Below are 24,094 nucleotides of genomic sequence, written 5' to 3' on the forward strand. Positions count from 1 at the left end.
ACTGGGGTATTGGGCGTGGCTAACATATTTAATCACGCCCCTCAAGCTGTCAGTTTTGACAACAAACTGAAATGGTGAGCAGGAGGAGTCTGTTAGGTTGTAATAACTCTCCTCAAACCCCTTTCCCCAATCTTTCTGAATGAAATGCCTATTTTACTACAACCAATCAGCTCACAGTAGAAAAAAGAAGCCACGCCCACTGTTTTCTCATTTAATATTCCGTTTCTCTAGGAACTGCATCACAATACAGAAATAAAAAGGTCACAGCTTCCAGTTCATGTGGACTTTAAAGGTGCAGTGTGTAGTTTTAGCCACTAGAGGGCTGTATTCACAACAAACAAAGGTGTCTAAGTGTGGAATCATGGGAGTTGTAGTCTTCATCATCCTACTAGACTCCGGCAGAAATCATGGTGATGTTGTGTAAAGTATTCAAGACTTACTAATGTTATTAATGATTTTTTGTTATTAATTAAAATAATTTGAAGCAGAATAAGGGAGCGGTCACACCAAACACGCATATTTAAAACAATTTTCAGATGTTCGAATGGGTTTGAAGCAAATGTCCTCCAATCAGGTTTGAATTGAATAAAGAGGACAGATATAATCCAACATGTTCAGAGATTTGGGGCATAAAGGGGATTTAGTTCAAGAGGAACTGGATCAGTGACAAAATTCACAAGAGATTATGAAGTAAAAAAAAATCATGACAGTTTTAAATCCAATGTTAAAACAGACTTTTTTGATGTTATATGATATAAGGATAAATGAAATCAAATATATAAGGATGTTTATAAGTTATAATTTAGTTTAAATGTTATTATTGAATGTTGAAGTAATTATTAGAGATGATTTAATTAATGGATACTTCAATAATTTACGTGAGGTGCTAGTTTTCGGTCATATGAACGTGACACTGTATTACAATACGTAATATTTTTCCACTATGTGAGGGTAGGGGTAGACGTTAATAATACCGTTTAATTGGGTAATTTTATAAATAATTCTCGTTATAATTACTGAGAGGGTTGGGTTTAGAGATGGAATAGGGGTAGACGTTAATAAAATGCAGTTTAATGGGTAATATAATAAATAATTCTCGTTATGAGTACGGTTTTACATTACAGTGAGGGTTGAGATAGGGGTAGACGTTAATAAAACACAATAAATGGGTAATTTAATAAATAAGAAAACTAATTCTTGCTACAATTACTGTTTTTACATTACAATGAGGTTTTGGGTAGGGGTAGACGTTAATAAAATACAATTAATGTGTAGTTTAATAAATAATATAGAAATGATTCTCGTAACTTCCAGCCGCAGCTGTATCTCTTCTAACGACTTCTCTTCGCTGATTGGTGTTCTCTGGCTTGAGGGCGGGATCAACCTCGAACTCACACGAGATCCACCAATAACCAGTTAATTCCCGCTTTAAGCCATATCTGTTGCACCACAAACCAATCATAAAGGTCAGATATTTTTAATAAATATTTACACCACACGAAAGCAGTATAAATACGCTTTCCATTAATATTTAGTTTGTCAGGATAGGACAATATTTGGCCGAGATTAAACGTTTTGAAAATCTGAGGGTGCAAAAATGATATATATAAATACGTCGAAATTTGTCTTTAAAATTATTAGCAGTGTTTATTACTAATACAAATTATATTTACAATATAAAATATCTTCATAAGACACGATCTGTACTTAATACTAGAATTATTATTTATTAAATTAATTATTTTGACCCATATAATGGACTTTTTACGCGTTTTGTGCTCCAATGTCAACTTTAGGGACTAAAGAACTAAAAAAAGCTTCAGTTTTATGCCAATTTTAAATGTTTCATAAGCATAACATGTATAAATCTGGAATCTCAAATGTTTACAAGCCTTCTGGAAACTCATTGGTCAAAATGTGTGGGAAGTAACGTGTTTTACAGTGATTTATTATATAAAAGAAGACATTTGAATACCCTCAAAATGTGAATAAACACTGACACCTATTTATTTTGGCCTACAAACACCTTTATTGGTATTTTGGTGTGAAGTTACCATAGAATATTTGCTGTGTTGATATTTCTATGATGCTTCTCATTAATTGTCTACTGAATTAATAGCAGGTGATATCTTGCAGTTGGTAAATCTGTATTTAAAAGCAAAACGAAACTGAAATAAATGAGAATTAATCAGATGTTGCAGGCTAGTTTCCTGTAGGCTAAAAGTAACAGCAGGATAAATTGAGGAAACATTTGTTCAAACAAGAGGACAGAATGAATGCATCTAACGCCTATTTTGTTATAGGTTACTGATTTCCTTCAGGGCTTTACATGCAGTACTTTAGAGAAAGCAGAGTTATTAAATGTGCTTCTGTCATTGCAGTGTACGCAGTTGTTCAAGTATGCTAAAAGTTGCTGATTCACAACATTTTTTGACATCAGAAAATGAAACCAAAGCTATTATTTTGCAGCTTAGCTTTTAAATATTTGACCCAAGACCACAAACCCAGTTTCATGTTACTTTTTACCATTATAGTATCAAGTTAAGATGCTAATAAAACTCTGTTTTTGATTAGTAATGCGCATTGCTAGCTTAAAGGTCCCGTGAGAAGTGCTTTGAAAATGTGCATTTTTTTATTCGTTGTTTGACGTAATCTCAACTGAAACATGAAGAGAGGGCGGGACATTGAGTAGCTCCGCCCCCTTAAAAATAACAGCCAATAGTGTTTTGATTTATCACAGCTCTTCCAGCAAGAGTGGTTATGTTCAAGCACAACAAATGAAAAGCCAATGAGAAGAAGGAGGCAGGGCATGTCATCTACTAGAGAGTATTTGATTGGTCAGCAGATTTGACGAGAAAGTGAAGTGCGTGGTGATGAAATCGTTGATTCATTTATGCGGAAGTGACAAACTACAAGAGGTTTATAACTTCTAAACATGATTTTTGTAGCACACCAGCTTATAGATTTCCCTTAAACTCACACACTGATAGTAACATCTAAAAAAATGGATTTTAATTTCACGGGACCTTTAATTTTGACAAATTTAAAGATGATTTTCTCAGTATTTTTATTGTTTTGAACCTTCAGACTCCAGATTTTAACTAGTTGAATGTCAGCCGAATATTGTCCAATTATAACAAACCATACATCAATAGGATTATTATTTATTCCGCTTTCAGATAATGCATAATCCAAAAATGTACACATATGGCTGGTTTTGTGGTCCAGGATCACAAATATTCTGCAATTCACTCCTATTCATATATACAAAACTGCTTTTTTACATTCATCAGTGCATCCTCAATGTCAAACGCTGGCTCATTTCTAAAATATTCATGAGATTTTGGGTAAAAATATAATTTTCACAATGAATAATCATTCCAATTTACAGAAAATGAATGGAAAATGCTTGAAATGTTCCCACAATTCTGCAATGAGTCAGCGTTTCACTTCTGAAAGGTCTGTTAATTAGTAACACTACAATAAGACCTGCTTCGTTTGCATTAGTTAATATATTACTGTGACTAACAGCGAGCAATATATTCATTCATTCATTTCCCTTCGGCTTAGTTCCTTTATTTATCAGGGGTCGCCACAGTGGAATGAACCGCCAACAAATCCAGCATATGTTTTACGCAGCGGATGCCCTTCCAGCTGCAACCCAGTATTGGGAAACATCCATACACACTCATATTCACACACACACACATACACTACGGCCAATTTAGTTCATCGCTTCACTTATAGAGCATGTGTTATGACTGTGGGAGAAACCTGGAGGAAACCCACGCCAACACGGGGTAAATATGAAAACTCCACACAGAAATGCCAACTGACCCAGCCAGGACTCAAACCAGTGACCTTCTTGCTGTGAGGCCACCATGCTGCACATTTATTCATATCTTTGTTAATGTTAATCATCAAAATACATGTCATTTGTTCATGTCAACTCAAACAACTGCTTTTAAAAATGTCTTGGTTTAAACATTAAAAGATATACATGTTCATGTCCATTCATGCTTCCCCAGTACTGGGTTGCAGCTGGAAGGGCATCCGCTGTGTAAACCATATGCTGGATAAGTTGGCGATTCATTCCGCTGTTTCCATTCAGCACTAAACTGAAGGAAAATGAGTGTCCATTCACTCATAAATGACGTCTTATTGTAAAGTTTTACACAATAATACACATGTTCTGGCCTGCTAAGAGCTCTGTAAAAGTGGCATACGCCATTGTTTTTGGTCATTTCCTCTCATACATTCTTCATTATGTCTACAAACATGTTTAGTGAAAACACCAGTGTAAATTAGTACAGTAATGAGGTTAGCCGTCTTAACATTTCAAGAAAAATCAACCTACAGTTAAAGTCAGAATTATTAGCCCTCCTGAATTATTGTATACTTTTTCCCCAAATTTCTATTTAACGGAGAGATGTTTTTCAACACATTTCTAAACATAATTGTTTTAATAACTCATTTCAAGAGTTCCCACTTAGATATGCTTGGCGTATAAAGCAGGTTTGGCATGTTGTCCCAGGAGAGAACCCTGAGCTCGGAGATATTTGAGCCCAGGGCTCCCGCCCGGTTGATAAGCATATCAGGAGATCCGAGATCAGGTAGGTCTCGAGAGCTCCCCCTTTAGAAAAGGGAGGAAAAGGAGGAGATGGGGTGGAAGGGGGGATTCTTCCAAACGAAGATAAAACATTAGGGAGAAAATGATCCATTTATAGTAAACTAGGATCACTCTGATTGGATTATTACTGATTACAGATGAGCAGCCAGACGTGCTCAATCATATCACGTGCTCCTCTCGAAACTAGTTTATGAAACTTCACTTCTTGGGCCAGACGGAATCTGCGGATGTTTTTAGCTATTTCTGCGGAGAATTTTGGTAAAAATCTGCAGATTTCTGCTGAATTATTTTATTAGTATGATAACTAAAACCTTAATATGTGAAATAAAAAATGATATATTTTAAATTTTTATTTAATGTTTAAAACGAAAATCCAATTAGATTCACTTTATTTGTAAACAAAGCAAGTCTCTCATATAATATCTCTACTAAACGACAGAAAATATTACTGTACAGACTGCATTATACATAAATCAGATGAACATTTTCATATTAGTCAATAATATTACTGAAATTAATTTAAAAACTGAATAAATATAGATTCACACACATTTACTCAAGTGAATAAAATAATTAATGATGGGCTAAACATCTGCAGATTCCGTGTGAGCCTGCTCATTTCTAAAAACTGATTTCTTTTCTCTTTGGTTGGGGTTTCACACTGCATGACTTTACAATAGGAAGAATCGCCGACAATTTGTCTCGGTCCACAAACTACGTCTCACAGCCAAACACACGCGGGAAGTGACATGGAAACAACGCGAGGTCACATAGTATATCTTGTGTTATTGACTACATAATGAGAATGAAGCCTTTAGTGGGCGAGAAAATGTACTTGTTTTGCTCTCCTGGCTATTGAAGCGAATCAGCAAATTCTCTTCAACCTTTTTCTTTTTCGACCCAGTTGTGGTATCGCTCAGATGACACATCAAACCGACACGGGTGCTCCTGCCAAATTTACACTAGTTTTTCCTCCATTTCTTGTGTTTAAATAGACCGAAAAGGAGCCATTGACTTCTCCCCCAAAACTCCCACTGGCCTGGAGATACCCATACTAGTGGATGCTGCTCACTCATTGGCTGTAGGTAGGGCTTAATTTGTGCTGGATCAAGCCGGATCCAGATCTGGCACCCCATTTTACCGATCCCTCCCCTCACCTCTTCACTTTCTTCCACGACTCCCCAACCCTCTTCACTTTTGTCCGCGACATCTCAACTACCACCCCATCCCCCCCCACCCCAAGCTCTTCAGTTTCTACACCTCTCCCTCGTCTGGTAACATGCCCGTTCCAACGATCTGTTCCAGGACCTCGCAATTTACAAATTAAACACTGGCTGTAGGTAACGCCGATGTTATTTTCAGTCAGAACACATTTCACACAGCATGATTTTGAATCGCAGACAGCTCCAGATATTTAACAAGCCAAATATCTGACGGGTATTGGTGACTCATCGGCAGTGTGAACTTTAAAGAGCACCTATGGTAAAAAATCTGCTTTTCAAGCTGTTTGGACAGCCATATGTGCATGTATGGTGTATAGACCGTCATATTGGGGTGATATAAGCACACCCAGTGCTTTTTTTTCAATTTAACAACATAAAAAACGGTGGACCAATTGGAGCGGTTTTCAAATCGACCACAACTTGACGTAGGAGTGCGGTCCCCCCGCCCACCAATACTGATTGACAGGCGCGTCATCATATCCTCAGTTTGTTGATTCACGTCCGCCATTTTCAGCGTGAGTCGAAGCGATATCACTAAAGGAACACGCTAGCTCTATTTTTAGATGCAAGGCTCATTGGGCTCAACACAAGATCAATATTCTCCACATTATCGCTCTAATCAGAATTATTGGTTGTATCTTTAGGTGGGTTTGCAAACATGTGTACTTCTCATTGAGTCTACCTTATACTTCAGCCGTTTACATTTCTCGCGATCCCAGAAGCTCCCTGTGATCTTAACTAGCATGCGTTTTAGAATTCTAAACATCGGTTTCTATCAGGGTACACTCAAGACGACGGCTGGGCGCCGCGGACCGCTGCAGAAACCTATGTTTAGAATTCAAAAATGCGTGACGCGACGATTCGGGACACTTCATGTTTCTGCTGCGCCACAGAGAGTGTCTGGTGTGCCGTGTCGCGGCTTCGAGCGGCGCATCCGGTGCCTCAGTCAAAGTTAATTCAGTGTGCGTGGTTATTAGTTTCTGTGTACACACTCGGCACTTGAAACTAGCACACAGTTGGCTGTAAAACTGTACAAACACACAAATGATTTTGTACTCTCTGATTGGTCTGTGTCAGAGTCGTACATGTACGACTGAATGCGGATCCTCTCAGTCTCAGTCTCTCAGTCTGCCTGTCTGTGTTGCAAACACAGAGCGGGTGAGCTCATGGCCCCGCCCCCTTGTTATGTTGGCGGGAAGCCGAAATTAATTTACATGTGAAGCAACACACCCCTAAATCAGCGAGCTGTGGACACGCCCCCAACATGACACTTTTAACACATTATAATAAACAAATCTGAATTGTGTTTTAAACTGAACCTAAACTGGCACACTCAGAAGAACCAGAATATTAATATTAAATCATAAAAAAGAGGTAAACTATGTGCCCTTTAATAGTTCACATTGTGTTATTGTCACTCACGTGAATGAGCACCAATTTGCCAGTGATTTCAGGCATTTGTTGACAATTTCTCTCAACCTGTCGGCGGATCAAATTCACGCAGTCTGAACTCAGCATTAGGCATAACAGTGGTTTGTTCTGTAGACAACAAAATGAAAACAAATATTGCTAATTAGGGGGCTAATAATATTGACCTTAAATGGTTTTAAAAAGCTAAAAGCTGCTTTTATTCTAGCTGAAATAAATTAAATAAGACTTTCTCCAGAAGAAAAAATATAAAAGGAAATACTGTTAAAAATTCCTGTTAAACTTAATTTGGGAAATATTAAAAAAACTAAAATAAAATTCACAGGAGGGCGAATAATTCAGTCTTCAACTCTATATTCTCGATTTAAGCTAACCTGGACTCTAACCGTAGCTCTCGTATGCAATGTGTTTTGGATTCAATATGAATAACATGAGGTTGCAGTGTGCAAACGTGTAAGGAGTCTCTCGAATATGAAATGTTTTTAGCGTGGTCAGTGGACAGACATACATGTATCTAGTGTGTGCGTATCAATAATGGATGAACTGCCATCAATCTGCTCGTGCTTTTCTGTGTTTAATCTTCTCGCTGGACGTCACTCCATTAGTGTGGCCGTTTACTGATCCATTGGGGTAATCGCCTTTCCTGGATCCCGAACGTCTCTTATAGGTCTGTGGAGCAAAGGCGAACATTTGGAGCATGTTTGTATTGTGCAAGTGAATCTACTTCATGCTGAAATGCAGTGGTGGACAAAATAAGACACTTGAGTAAAAGTACGGTAAAAGTAAGGTAAAAATAAGGTATATTGTATTGTTTATTGTAAAGTATACAGTATATAAGTCTTCCTATTCAATTTTTCTTAATTCAAAGTACAAAATACTTGGTTTTTAATTTAATTCAGTAATAAAAGTACTTATTGATGAATGTTTTATTTAAAAAATAATAATAATTAGCTAAATTTACTTATAAAACTCTAATAACCACACTCATAATTCATGATAGTTCAAGTGAAAACATGTGAAACCATATTCACACGCTGCAGCTCATTCAGATTACTATGTACAATTAGTGAATCGTTTACTGGAGACTCACTCTGAATGGATACATTGAATCAGTGAGTCATTTACTGGAGACTCAATCTGAATGGATAAATTGAATCAGTGAGTCATTTACTGGAGACTCACTCTGAATGGATCATTTGAATCAGTTAGTCATTTACTGGAGACTCACTCTGAATGGATCATTTGAATCAGTAAGTCATTTACTGGAGACTAACTCTGAATGGATAATTTGAATCAGTAAGTCATTTACTGGAGACTCACTCTAAATGGATAAATTGAATCAGTGAGTCATTTACTGGAGACTCACTCTGAATGGATCATTTGAATCAGTAAGTCATTTACTGGAGAATCAATCGGAATGGATAATTTGAATCAGTGAGTCATTTACTGGAGACTCACTCTGAATGGATAAATTGAATCAGTGAGTCATTTACTGGAGACTCACTCTGAATGGATAAATTGAATCAGTGAGTCATTTACTGGAGATTCGCTCTGAATGGATAATTTGAATCAGTAAGTCATTTACTGGAGAATCACTCGGAATGGATCATTTGAATCAGTGATTAATTTACTGGAGACTCACTCTTAGCAGATCATTTGAATCTGTGAATCATTTGCCGAAGACTCAAACTGATTAAAATGGATCCATTTTAATCAGAGAGTTGTTTACTGGAGGCTCAAGCTGAATGGATAATTTGAATCAATCATTTACTGGAGGCTCACTATGAACTGATCATTTGAATCATATAACCATTTACTGGAGACTCACTCTGAACAAATCATTTGAATCTGTGAGTCATTTACTGGAGGCTTACTATGAACTGATCATTTGAATCTGTGAATCATTTACCAGAGACTCACTCTGAACGGATCATTGTAATCAGTGAATAATTGACTGGAGGCTCACTCTGAACCAATCATTTGAATCAGTAAATCATTTACCGAAGACTCACTCTGAATGGATCCAAATTAATCAGTGAGTTGTTTACTGGAGGCTCAGGCTGAACGGATAATTTGAATCAATTAATTATTTACTGGAGACTCACTCTAAACAAAACATTTGAATCTGTGAGTCGTTTACTGGAGGCTCACTGTGAACTGATCATATGAATCAGTGAATCATATACCGAAGATGCACTCAAGAACAGATTGTTGTAATCAGCGAATAATTGACTGGAGAATCACACCAAACAGATCATTTGAATCAGTGAATCATTTACAGGAGACTCACTCTGAATTAATCATTTGAATCAGTGATTCATTTACTTAAGGCTCACTGTGAACTGATCGTTTGAATTAGTGAATCATTTACCGAAGACTTACTCTGAATGGATAATTTTAATCAGCGAATAACTGGTTGGAGACTCACTCTGAACAGATCATTTGAATCAGTCAATCATTTACTGGAGACTCACTCTGAATGGATCATTTGAATCAGTCAATCATTTATTGGAGACTCACTCTGAATGGGTTGTTTTAATCAGTGAATCATTTAGACATCAGACTTGCTCTGAATGAATCGTTTGAATCGGTGAGTTGTTGAATCCTTATCAGATGGCAGTCAAATTCAGTCCAAATCCTGAAGTAAAACCCCTTATTACTGTCCACCACTGCTAAAATGAGAATTCATTTACCTGAATGTAGAAGTTTGTGAAGAGCAGGATGAGCGTGACCATGTAAGAGATTTGGAAATACAGCCAGCCCATAGGGAATCCACACGGCCAAACCACAGCACAAGACGTCTGGAACATGGTCAGGACAAACTGGACCTGAAAGAAAACAGCCTTTGTTGACTTGCTATTGATCATTATTGAATAGTGTTGGATAAGTCACTTAAAAAATGCAATTAATTACTGAATACTAAATATTCATTTAAATTCATTAGCTAATTTACTAATCATATGTCTGAAAATAAGTAATATTAAGTCAATACATAATTTAATACATCTAAACTACTTAAGATCCCTATAAATCCTAAAGCATAAGCAATAGAAATAAACTCTTTTACAATATGAGGATTTATGCTAAGATAAGCTAAAAGTGTTCCCGCCTGACCCTGAGATCTGAATGGCTGAATGGATAAAAAAAGAGAAAAACTCACCATGGGAGCTGTAAATGAACCTATTTTACTGTGAATTGTTCACTTGAATCAGTGAATCATCTACTGGAGACTCACTTTGCATTGTACTATAATATACCCTATACACTATGCAAGGTTTAAGAACAACAAATAATAACTTGATTATGATCATGTCTTGATTTTTAATGATTTAATTAGGACAGTAAGGTCTGACTTTGATTAGACAGGAGTCTTTCACTGAACAGAAATAATGTCCAGTACTGAATATGTGCTCACACTGCAGTGGAAACCGAATGAATATTGTGTCTGACTCCATCATGAGCTTGGAGGACTGCATCCATACATCTCTGAATGACTCAAATCACTGATTAATAAAGTCATCTGGAATGGCAAAGAACTTGCAGGACTCCCAGAGTTCATCAAGAGTCTTTGTGTTCATCTTCAATGCCTCCTCCTTCATTTTACCCCAGACATGCTCAATAATATTCATGTCTGGTGACTGGGCTGGCCAATCCTGGAGCACCTTCTTTGCTTTCAGGAGCTTTGATGTGGAGGCTGAAGTATGAGAAGGAGCGCTATCCTGCTGGAGAATTTGCCCTCTCCTGTGGTTTGTAATGTAATGGGCAGCACAAATGTCTTGATACCTCAGGCTGTTGATGTTGCCATCCACTCTGCAGATCTCTCGCATGCCCCCATACTGAATGTAACCCCAAACTATGATTTCTCCTTCACCAAACTTGACTGATTTCTGTGTGAAACTTGAGTCCATGTGGGTTCCAGTAGGTCTTCTGCAGTATTAGTGATGATTGGGATGCAGATCAACAGATGATTCAGCAGAAAAATCCACCTTCTGCCACTTTTCCAAATGATCAACTAGAAGTCCGGTTATTATTTCTTGCTCTTACAACTGAGATCGACGACAAGACTTTTGTCAGGAAGTGTAGTTGACAAAAAATGTAATTTAAAATATATATTTGTCATATGCTGTACAAAAACCTACCAAAGTTTAAAGATCAGGTAAAAACCCTACAGACACCATTTTCTGTGTTCTTACAGATCCTAGTGAAAAACCCCTGAATTAATGAAACATTTCCAATCAGTTATGATGAAACCAAGCCAAGATTTTCATTGAAATCACGTGCTGAAGCTGTGAACAAACCGCCGTCAGTTCCCTTCAGTCTGAACCGTTACATTAGAGGAAGTAGAAACCTTCCTCAATCTGAACAACTAAAAAACACATTCACTCAGTGCTTCCTGAAAAGCTCAACCTGTTTCCCTTTTTATAAAATATGACTGGATCAGCTTCATGTCATATTAGACTATTAAACAGAAAACAGGAGTGACCATAAGTGACCCTGCACCACAAAACAGGTCCTAAGTGTTTGACTAGTTTTCTTTTGTTTCTTGGATTTGAGCTATCTTTATTAACACATTTAGGGCCTATCATACACCCGGCGCAAAAAGGTGCAAGATTTGTTGCTATTTTCAGACCAGCGCAACAGTAATTTTCACATTATGCACCACTTTGTGGACTCGTAGGTGTGCTGGTCTGAAAAGAAGGTGTGTTAAGGCAGATTGTTGGCGAGTTGCTATTTTGAGGAACTGAAATAGACCAACTAAAAGCTGCTCTAAAGTCCAGCACAGAGTGCGTTAGCTATGCGCCTACTTCAACCACTGTCAATCCTACATAACTACACCTAATATTTGCCAAGATGTCAGAACTGTCCATATGAAGCGTCTGTTTCCTATTATAGGTTCGGTGCATGCACTTGTTGCAACCCAGGCTCATTCTGAAAACGTAGTCCCGAGGACGTTTCTGGAGACCGCGAATTATGTAGCCGGAGGTACGTATGGCTGCATTTCATTTTTTAAGCGAACGCTGCGGGGCGGTATGACGCCGTTCCTTTTAGCGCTCGCCGGCTGACCGCTTACCTTCGTGTGGAGGGCTTTCCCGCCGCAACCAGTTTGTCCGGTTAGCTCGTCCTGTACGTCGGCGGACTTGAGACGCAGAGAGGAGCTGACCACGACGACCGGGTTCGAGTCCGGGGAAGAGCGGTTCCAGAAATCAGGTAAGACTAAAACAGAATCCAAGAAATAAAGCGAAGAGGTTCATAACAGGGTGAGAATGTGGTAAAATTCGGACGAGGGCTTTTCTTTTTCCGGACGGCTTTTGGTAAAATCGATTGGTAAAATCGGTTGGGTTCAGGGAAGGAACGATTGGCCAGTCGGACAGACAGACGTTCATTCGACAGTGGCCTCTGGTGGGTTTACGCGAGAACAGTGCGGCCGCGAAGGGCACTCACGGGAGACGTCCGAGAAGCCAAAAAGGCGCACACAGCGGCCTCTCGCGGATTCGCGAAAAACCAAAAACTGTAAAAATACGCACCTCCTGGGCCGTATTTCGCGGTCTCCAGAAACATCCTCGGGACTATGTTTTCAGAATGAGCCTGGGTTGACTTTTTGTGACCTAAATGAGCCAGTTTTGGGCTTCGGGACACAACAATACTTCATCTGACAGCAGAATAAATCATTTTCCCATTGATATACAGTATGGTTTGTGATTGGATAAGATTTGGTAACACTGCAAAATACTTTAGTTTTTATTGCGGTAAGCTGTAGTTCATTGTAGTGTAATATACCCTATAGTTGTAAAAGAAACTACAGTTTTGGGTCATTTGTTTATATTACTACAGTTTTTGTGTTGCCAAAGCAACTGCAGAATTACCACAACAAATTAATACAAGTAATTTTACTATAGTATGGTTCAAAAACTCAGTAGTGTTTACTATAAATTACTATAATATTTCGTCATGTCTGTTCCTTTTTATCATACAAATTTATCATATAATGTTCAAAAACCTTGTGATGTGTTTTGATAAATCACAAAATAGTGCATTTTAAATATATATATATAAGTAGAAATATATTGAGTAGGAAACAAACATTATGTACGTACATTAGTCAAAATATTTTAATGAAATATGAACTTAATATTGCAATGATTTTTGGAATAAAAAAAAAAATTGACCCATAAAATTGCCAAATACAGCAACATAAGACTTCATGATTTTACGGTCCAGGGTCACATATGCAATCTCGACAAAGCCCTTGGTATTTTAATATTAATAAGTGATAGTTGCTAATAACATGCTAATATCAAACCCTTAACTACGACTTTTAGCTCAATAAACTACTAATTAGCTGCTTATTAATTGTTTGCTTGTACTTGAGTTTAGGTATTGGGTAGAAGTAGACAAGTAGAGCAATATAAGTGCTAATGAACAGTTCAAATCTTACTAATAAGCAGGTAATAAGCCTGGTACTGATACTTAAACTAAAGTACTACCTTAATTAATTACAGATGTTAGGGTTAGAATGTATTCGGTTGCATGTAATTGTGCATAATTAATAGTAGTTACTACAGTAAGTATATTGAAATAAAATACGCGTACAAATAAGTCTTTTCTTACCAGCTGTCCTTGAGTGATGTACTTCTTCCACCACAGATACGGCCTCAAAGCTGGAACCGCCGACAGGCCGTAATACGAGTACATCAGTACATGGATGAAGCTGTTAAACGTAGCACCAAAATACGCTGATGAAGAGGAAAGCAAAATCAGTATTAGTCCATAGTTTCAAATACAGTCAATCACAATTTATAGCAGCACAGTGGAGAAGAATGGGCGCCAAATCCTTTCAGCTGAAGATACAGTACTGTCAACTGTGCATTTCTAAGAGATAAAATGGCCACGCTTTGTTTTAATGAACAATTCATGCTATTACAAACAATTAACTAACATTTTTAGCTCATTAAACTACTAATTAGCAGCTTATTAATAGTTAGCAAGGTAGTAGTTGGGTATAGGTATTGGGATTAGACATGTAAAATAAGACCACACTTTATAAGCGCTAATAAACAAGTAATAATCCAGTAGTAAATGGTGTGAATTATTACTTAAACTAAAAGTATTACCAAAACAAGTTACATTTATGGCATATTTCTGCAATGTTTATGCTCATTATATATACTATATTTTGATATATCGATATATTCAGCTTATATACTTTATTGTTGCATGTACCAAAGCATAAAACATGATCTGGTGGACACTTGCCGAATAAAGCTGATTCTGTCGAATTCTTGGTCTAAATATCCAGCACATTAATCAATAATCAGTAAGCACATCTATTCTAAGACGTAAATGGATCTGTTATTTCCTGAGATGGACTGAGCTGCTTTAACTACCGTGTTATATGACGCAAGCAGTTATTTAAAGATCATCTGGACCAGCATTTTACCCCCTTCTGTTCTGTTTGGGTTTGTTTTTTCCACGTCTGAATAATTCAGCATATAAACTGCACCATAAGCTCCTTCAGACTCACAGTGTCCACACGGCACCCAGTTCATGACGAACCACCAGATGTTGAGCATGGTGGCGTGATGATACACATGCAGGAATGTGATCTGGTGATTGTTCTTCCTCAGGATGAAGAAGAAGGTATCCATGAACTCGATGAGCTTGGAGAAGTAATACCACCACAGCACATTCATCATCTGAGGGAGGACAGCAAAAACACATGCAAGAAATCATTTCATCATGTATATTACAAAAATGCGATATTAGAAGTCTGACGCAACCTCTGCTTTAAAGGTACAGTTTTAGCTGTATTATTTGTGTCTTCTGAATACTCGTGTCAGAGCCACCGGGTCAACAGGACACTTATGTAAGAGCCCAGCAGGGAATATTGTGTCTTTTCCGGGGATTGTGATAAGAGTAAAGCTGAGCCTTAGAATGTTCAAGTCTCATTCAATGTAAAACTCTGTTTGTTGTTTTACCCTGTTGTCGGCGTCTCCTCCACTGTGGGTGTTCTGGCAGAAGAAGTTGTACCCGCCTTGATACACAGACATGACCAGCTGTAGAGACAGAAGAACAGAAAGAATGATTGTTCACCTGCCAGTAAACATACCACTAAAACAGTAATCTTAACCAAGCCTTAAACCTACTGATCGGGTTAAACCTTAACCAATGCGAAACCCTAAAGATGCCCCTAAAACTTTCCCTGAAATTAACCAACCCTTAAACCTACTAAACCTGTTTATCTGTGACCAACCCACAACCCTATATGCCCCTAAACCTGTACCTTACCTTAACAAACCCCAAAACCTAAAGATACTACTAAATCCCTAACCTTAACCGACCCTTATACCTAAACGGGTTAAACCTTAACCAACCCAAAACCCAAAAGATGCCCCTAAAACTTTCCCTGAAATTAACCTGCCCTTAAACCTACTAAACCTGTTTATCTGTGACCAACCCATAACCCTATATGCCCCTTAACCTGTACCTTACCTTAACAAACCCTAAAACTTAAAGATACTACTAAATCCCTAACCTTAACCGACCCTTATACCTAATGGTTCCACTACCCTTGTGTTAATCCGTAACCAACTAAAACCCTAACTACCCTAAAAATTACCATAAAAACCTACTAAACCTGTTCATCCTTAACCAATCCACTACCGTAAAGATGACATTAAACATGTGCCCAACCCTTAAAACCTATTAAACCTGTGTTTAACCTTAACCAACCCTAAAGATGCTACTAAACTTGTACTTTTACCAACATTTAATCCTACTAAACCTGTTTGACTGTAACCAAGCTGCAACACTAAAGATGCAACTAAAATGTGCCCAACCCTTAATCAACCCTTAAACCTTTTGAACCTGTGTTTAACCCAATCCCACAACTCTAAAGATGCCAATAAGCCTGTACCCTAACCTTAACCAGCCCTTTTACCTAAAGGTGGCAAAACACTTGTGTTAATCAGTAACCAATTCTCCAAACCCTAAAGATGCAACTAACTTCAGTTCAATTACATTCAGCTTTATTTCTGTAGATTGTGTCAAAACAGCTTGACATGGATGAAGTTTCAGCAACTTAAAGTGCTTCAGTTCAGTTGTCATAGTTCAGTGTAATGCAAATGTCACTTCTGAAAGCCAAAACACTGAAGATCAACCGATGTGCAGCTCCACCAGTCCCAATTACACCAGTTAAAGCTTTGTTTATCCATAAACAACCCACTACCATAAAGACGCTACTAAAAAAAAAAAAAAAAAAAAAAAAAAAGAGTTCCTACTAACCCTTTTTAACATTAACCAACCCTAAAGATGCCACAAAATCTGCATCTAAACTGTAACCAACCTTTAAACCTACTAAAACTGTGTCTAATCTTAACCAATCCTTAAAATTAACTGTTCCACTAAACCGGCACCTAACCTTAACAAATCTACAACCTTAAAGATGCACTAAATCTGTGTCTAACCAACCTACAACCTTAAAGATGCACTAAATCTGTGTCTAACTTTAACCAACCTACAACCTTAAAGATGCCACTAAACTTGTGCCTAACCTTAACCAAACATTAAACCTAAAGATTGTATTAAATCTGTTTTTGTCCTTAACCAACCTGCAACTCTAAAGATGCCACTAAACCAGTGCCTAACCTTAACCAACTCTTACACCAGCTGAAGCTTTGTTTATCCTTTACCAACTCTAAAACATATTAAACCTGTTTAACCCTTATCAACCTTATCTAATCAACCCTTAAACCTACAAAAACCGTTTCTAGCATTAACCAATCTACAACTTTAAAATTGCCACTAAACTTTTGGCTAACCTTAACCAACTAAAGCTGTGTTAATCCTTAGCCAACCCACTACCATAAAGATACTACTAAACCTGTATCTTTACAGACACTTAAAGCCACTAAACTGGTTTAACCTTAACCAACCCACAAGAATAAAAGTGTCTAACCTTAACCAACCCCTAATCCTCCTCTAAGGTAAACCCACTCTACATCTGTTGTATTTTTCAGTCGGTTTATAGACTGTTGTTTGCTGATCACTGAAGCTGAATGCAGTAGGAGCAGCTGCAGAGGTCTGCAGGTGTACGGCTGATGCATGGAGAGATTTTACTGCTGACTTGATCAGAACGTGGATAAAAGTGCTTCATTTTTCACTTTCCAAACTATCTTCCTCATGCTCACCTCTCTCCAAACACTCTGCAGACCTCCGGGAAAAAATCTCCCATGAGCCTCTAATCCATCATTGTTCATTGTCTGTTTTTGAATTAAGCCCTTGTTTGAGTTTTATTGGACGCAGAATGAAAGCTGCACATCTGTCTGCTATACATAAATCAGACCGCTTCGTTCCTGACCTCATGTTACAGGTGATGGGGGTTTTCACCTCTATTTAAACAGCCTCTTTAAAAGGATATTCGAGTGACATAAAGGGACGCTCGACTCTCTCAATATAGCCATAATTGCTTTGGCCTGATGGAGCGTCTCAGGGTCAGCGGGTTGATTTTGCCGTTAGAGAGACTGTCACAGAGCGACACGCACCACTGCCTCGCTCTAAAGTCCTCAAGTTGGAAACATCTCACTTTCTGACCCAGCTAATTTCTCATTAAATGAACGTATAGCTCTCCCACGACCCTAGTTAAAGCAGGACAAACAGTGCATTAAATGAACGGACAGTTATAGTCAGCATGAAACCAAAATGATTATTTTTAGAAAGTTTTTAGTGTTATCTGTGCATATCTTTACTGTTTTAAATTCATGTGCCCTCCAAAACTTCCATTTACTTCCTTCTCATTCATGCCTGCTCAATGTAATGTACATAATCTGACAAGAGTCTTGCCATCTATCCCAGCTTTAGAAAACACATAATAACTTGACTTCTAGTCAACCCAGGCTCATTCTGAGAACGTAGTCCCGGGGACGTTTCTGGAGACCGCGAAACACGTCCCGGGAGGTACGTATTTTTGCAGTTTTTGTTTTCGCGAGTCTGCGAGAGGCCGCTGTGTGTGCTTTTTCCCGCGCCGTTCTCGCGTAAACCCACTAGAGGCCGCTGTCGAACGACCTTCCGCCTGTCTGCCTGGATGACAGAATGATTGACCGTGCGACAATCGGCGGGCTGACCCACCCTCCTCAGTCCCTAAACCCAACCAACGACGATTCACAATAGCCATCCAGAAAAAGAAAAGCCCTCGTCTGATTTTTACCACGTTTTCGGATTTTGACCACATTCTCACCCTGTGATGAACTTGTTCGCTTCATTTTTTGGATTTTGTTTTTGTTTTCTTACCTGATTTCTGGAACCGCTCTTCCCTGGACTCGGACCCGGTCGTCATCGTGGTCAGCCCCTCTCTGCGCCACGAGTCCGCCAAAGTACACGAAGAGCTAACCGGACAAACTGGTTGCAGCGGGAAAGCCCTCCACACGGAGGCGAGCGGCCGGCCGGCAAGCGCCGAAGGGAACGGCATCACACCGCCTCCGCAGTGTTCGCTTAAAAAAATGAAATGCAGCCGTACGTACCCCCGGCTACGTATTTCGCGGTCTCCAGAAACGTCCCCGGGACTACGTTCTCAGAATGAGCCTGGGTTGCTTCTAGTTGATGATTTAGTATCAGAAGTGGCTTATATGAAAGACAAGGGCCTCTAGATTACGCTTATTTTACCTAAATAAAATATGATCATGTCTTGATTTTGAATGATTTAATTAGGACAGTAAGGTCTGACTCTGCTCAGACAAAAGTCTGGTCACTGAACCTTCAATAATGTCCAGTATAGAATATGTGGTCATGCTGCAGTGGAAACAGAATGAATATTGTGTCTGACTCCATCATGAGCTTGGAGGACTGCATCCATACATCTCTGCAATGACTCAAATCACTGATTAATAAAGTCATCTGGAATGGCAAAGAAAGCCTTCTTGCAGGACTCCCAGAGGTCATCAGGCTTTTTTTATATTCATCTTCAATGCCTCCTCCATCTTACCCCAGACGTGCTCAATAATGTTCATGTCTGGTGACTGGGCTGGCCAATCCTGGAGCACCTTCTTTGCTTTCAGGAGCTTTGATGTGGAGGCTGAAGTATGAGAAGGAGCGCTATCCTGCTGGAGAATTTGCCCTCTCCTGTGGTTTGTAATGTAATGGGCAGCACAAATGTCTTGATACCTCAGGCTGTTGATGTTGATCATCCACTCTGCAGATCTCTCGCGCGCCCCTATACTGAATGGAACCCCAAACCATGATTTTTCCTTCACCAAACTTGACTGATATCTATGAGAATCTTGGGCCAGTAGGTCTTCTGCAGTATTTGTGATGATTGGGATGCAGATCAACAGATGATTCAGCAGAAGAATCCACCTTCTGCCACTTTTCCAAATGATCAACTAGAAGCTAAGTTATTATTTGTTGCTCGTAAAACTGGGATCCAGGACAAGACCTTTGTCAGGTAGTGTAAATCTGCCTATTTGTGTTTCAAAGATGAAAGAAAGCCTGATGAGTTCGGAATGACATGAAGATAGATAAATAAGTGACAACATGAAGTTAATCAGGCTTAATATAACTGATGGCTGTGATTAAAGATAACTTGTACCCGACATATCTTTGTGCTTATCCTGAATTAAGTGTTAATTGTATATTAAAGACAAGCAATGTGTGGGTTTTGCAATGCAGATAGCATGGAGGGAAAATGAGGCAATGGTGGACTCTGGACTGTGACTCATCACTCAGCTCAGTTTCCAAAAATCAAACCATCAGTCTCAAAGTACATGTCACTTCATCAGCAAATTCAAAGGTTCCCGACACATTCAAACATCTCGATTGTGAAACATGTTTCTGGGGTTTAGGATGACATCTGGAAAGCATTATAAATGAGACTGAGCAAATCAGTATTGTTTTAAATTGAATGGGATTTAAATAATTACACATTTTACTAGTCTTAAGGGGGCTAATATTGGCCTTAAAATGGTTTTAAAATTTTAAAAACTGCTTTTATTCTAGCCGAAATAAAACAAATTATTAGACTTTAAGACTTTCTCCAGAAGAAAAAAATATTATAGGAAATACTGTGAAAATTTCCTGAATCTGTTCAACATCATTTGGGAAATATCTGAACAAGAAAGACAATTTACATGAGGGTGAATAATTCACTTCAACTGTATTCACCTTATTCTCTGCATACGAGTGGGCGCAGCCATTTGACTCATTTTGGCTCTAGACTTCCGGTCTCATTCACTTCCATTCATTTTTAGACGTTAAAAACAGCTCGTTTTGCTTGCTTGGTGTTGCAAACTGATATTTTCTTATTATATTATTCTACTTTGTCTGTATTGTAATGCAAACACTTGTTTGTAGAGTAAGTAGTGTGACCGTTTTCTGCTGTTTATTATTCCTAGTCATTTCTCCCATAGGCAGCTGAATCGGAAGTTCTAAAACAATCGCAAAAATAAGTGCACTTCCACATTGAAGAATAAGGTCAATACAGGTATGTATAATCTTTCTAGACATATTTAAGACATTAAACATTGAATGATATATTAAAATCACATTTTATATAGATCCTTATGCTTTTTCACCATCCTTCAAATCAGGTTTAACACGTTTGTCAGCAAGAGCTTAACTAATACTTAAACTATAATGACATTTAGTAGGATGACTTGTCCTTTAATATCATTGAATAAATACAGGTCAGATTACACATGTTGTTTCATTTTTACTTTGACGTTAAGTTATTCGAAACATTAAAACTCATTGTTTTTACTTGCATTCATTACGCCTTTCTGTGTATAATTAACTCAGTTTAAATTTAATTCGATTCTGACATGTTTTTTGAATGTTATAATAAATTAATAATAAATAATTCATTCAATTTAGTGTAATTTACCTGTTTTGTTTTAGTTATTTTCATACAAGATATGAGAATCAGACATAAAACAAGTCACATTTTTATATATGTATTTTATTTAATTTAATATTGGGCGACATGGTGGCTCAGTGGTTAGCACTGTCGCCTCAGAGCAAGAAGGTCAATGGTTCGAGTCCCGGCTGAGTCAGTTGGCATTTCTGTGTGAAGTAAGCATGTTCTCCCCATGTTGGTGTGGGTTTCCTCCGGATGCTCCGGTTTCCCCATCAGTCCAAACACATGCGCTATAGGGGAATTGATGAACTAAATTGGCCATTTGTATGACTGTGTGAATGTGTGTATGGGTGTTTCCCAGTACATGGTTGTAGCAGGAAGGGCGTCCACTGTGTAAAACATAAGCTGGCGGTTCATTCCACGGTGGCGACCTCTTGATAAATCAGAGACTAAGCCGAAGGAAACTGAATGTAAGAAGGTATTAGCAAAGTAGCGCCAAAACACTTTCTTTTTTGCATTAGCATTTCTGACCTCTTTCTGACCGCTTGTTTACTTTTACTGGTGCACAGAAATGCCTTCTCGCATGTGAAACAAGCATGCCATTGTTTACCCTCAGTGTCAGCTTTTTTCTTAATGGTGTTTAGCAATAAATAATGCACTGCCATGAATGAAAATAGCAAGATTCTGAATGCTCCGTAGTCATCAGCATGTAAACACTGCCGTTTCTGCAACAATTCATATTTCAAGAGGTTTACTTTATTGGACTGAGAGGAAGTTTTGGATTTTGAAGGTTACAGTGTGTTCAGTATGAAATTAAACATGTTACGGCTGATTTTAAAGTACATTAAAGGGCACCTATAATGCAAAATCAGCTGTTTGGAAAGCAATGAGTGTAGTATAGTGTGTCCACTGTCATACTGAAGTGATATAAACACAATAAGCCTCTTATTTAAATTTCCTGATGTTAAAAAAGGATACAAATCTCATTGATTTTGAGGTCCACCGCATCGTGACTTAACAGTGTGATTTTCCCCGCCCACCAATATTGATTGACAGGCCTATATTAACATGTATCAATATTAACAGGACAGGATTTGCAAAGAAACTGGGATTAAAAGATCTGTTCCAACTCTCTGTGCACTTTAAGAAAGAGAAGACTCTTTTTCATTTTTATAGCATTTTGATCTACATAATCCATAGCCGCTAGATTCAGTACAGCTGCATAGTGTATACAGCTATAAACAAGGACGATTCAATCGCGCAATGTTAAGTCAGGTTTATTTAGAGCAGTAACTTAGCTATAATGGATTTCTATACAGCGTATTTAGTCTTTTTGCTGTGTTTATCCTTACATTCGACCCTGGTTATCGTTCTCTGAAGCGAAACGATGAAGAATTGGAGTGGAAAACCTACTTCGAGTGGGCGGGGAGAACCAGCTCATTTTCATTTAAAGGCACAGGCGCAAAAAAGGGCTACAGTTCCTTCTGATCCAATCATTGACATTATCAATAGGCTGTAATCAATGATCTGATGGGTATTTTGAGTTGAAACTTCACAGACACATTCTGATGATGCAACATCTTGTAAAAAGGTGATCTCATCGTACAGTGAATGCATTTGTAGTATGAGCAGCTCACCTCATAGAACATATAGAGAGACAGCAGCGTCAGACACAGGTTATACGGCACCAGCAGGGCTCTGCAAGAGTACGCCTGTCTGTTCTTCATGTATTTCGGTCCCATCCACACAATCAGCAGGTACATGACAGTGAAGATAAAGGTGGGAATGTAGTCGTCTAGCAGAAACCATCCTCTGACCCTGAGATCTGCAATTACACAGCAAAGCTATTATCATGCCCAGACAATATATCACTTTAAACTATTACAAATGATCATAAAAGTCATGCTTTCTAATTTTTCAAAAAGCTTTCATTCATTTATTCAATTTCCTTTGGCTTTGTCCCTTTATTCATCAGGGGTCACCACAGCGGAATGAACCGCCAACTTATCCTGCATATGTTTTACACAGCGAATGACCTTCCAGCTGCAACCCAGTACTGGGAAACACCCACACACACTCACAGTTACACTACGGCCAATTTAGTTTATTCAATTTATCTATAGCGCATGTGTTTGGACTGTGGGGGAAACCGGAGCACCCAGAGGTAACCCACACCAACCCGGGGAGAACATGCAAACTCCACACAGAAATGCCAACTGACCCAGCGGGACTCGAACCAGTGACCTTCTTGCTGTGAGGTGACAGTGCTAACCACTGAGCCTCCATGCTGCCCCATTCAAAATTATAAATAATAAAAAAAAACATGAATCACAAAATTTGGCTAGTTTTTTAACAACAGAGGGCGCTCTAGGGTAGTTTTAACAGTAGATGGTGGTCTAGGCTACATTTAACAACAGACATCGCTCTAGGCTAGTAACGGCAGTCAGTGATCAATGCTGGTTTTTAACAGCAGACGGCGCTCTGGGCTAGTTTTAACAGCAGTCAGTGATCAATGCTAGTTTTAACAGCAGATGTCGTCACTCTAGGCTACTTTTAACAACAGAGAGCTCTATAGGCTAGTTTTAACAGCAGATGGCGCTATTGGCTACTTTTAACAGCAGATGGCGCTCTGGGCTACTTTTAACAGTAGATGGCACTCAGGGCTAGTTTTCAACAGCAGACGGCGCTCTAGGCTAGTTTTCAACAGCAGACGGTGCTCTAGGCGAGTTTTAACAGCAGATGGTGCTCTGGGCTAGTTTTAACAGCAGATAGTGCTCTAGGCTAGTTTTAACAGCAGATGGCGCTCTGGGCTAGTTTTAACAGTAGATGGCGCTATATGCTAGTTTTTAACAGGAAGTGACGCTCTAGGGTAGTTTTTAACAGCAGACGGTGCTCTAGGTAGTTGTAACAGTAGATGGAGCTCTAGGCTAGTTTTTAACAGCAGGTGACGCTCTAGGGTAGTTTAACAGT

At 38.6% G+C, this 24,094-nt stretch overlaps 1 protein-coding gene across 2 annotated transcripts in view; it reads right to left on the minus strand.

Moving 5' to 3' along the window:
* Positions 1-197: 197 nt before the first annotated feature.
* elovl5 (ELOVL fatty acid elongase 5) overlaps positions 198-24,094 on the minus strand; it is a 28,045-nt gene continuing 4,148 nt past the window's right edge. For both annotated transcript variants that reach the window (XM_056470687.1, XM_056470688.1), the window contains exons 3-8: positions 22,762-22,949; positions 15,258-15,335; positions 14,804-14,975; positions 13,891-14,015; positions 9,975-10,109; positions 198-7,950 (exon numbers count right to left, since the gene is read on the minus strand). In XM_056470687.1, coding sequence (XP_056326662.1) covers positions 7,831-7,950; positions 9,975-10,109; positions 13,891-14,015; positions 14,804-14,975; positions 15,258-15,335; positions 22,762-22,949 — 818 coding nt within the window. In that variant the 3' untranslated portion in view covers positions 198-7,830. The remainder of the gene's footprint in view (positions 7,951-9,974; positions 10,110-13,890; positions 14,016-14,803; positions 14,976-15,257; positions 15,336-22,761; positions 22,950-24,094) is intronic.

This window comes from Danio aesculapii, chromosome 13 (assembly GCF_903798145.1).
Source record: "Danio aesculapii chromosome 13, fDanAes4.1, whole genome shotgun sequence".
Classification (NCBI taxonomy): Eukaryota; Metazoa; Chordata; class Actinopteri; order Cypriniformes; family Danionidae; genus Danio; species Danio aesculapii.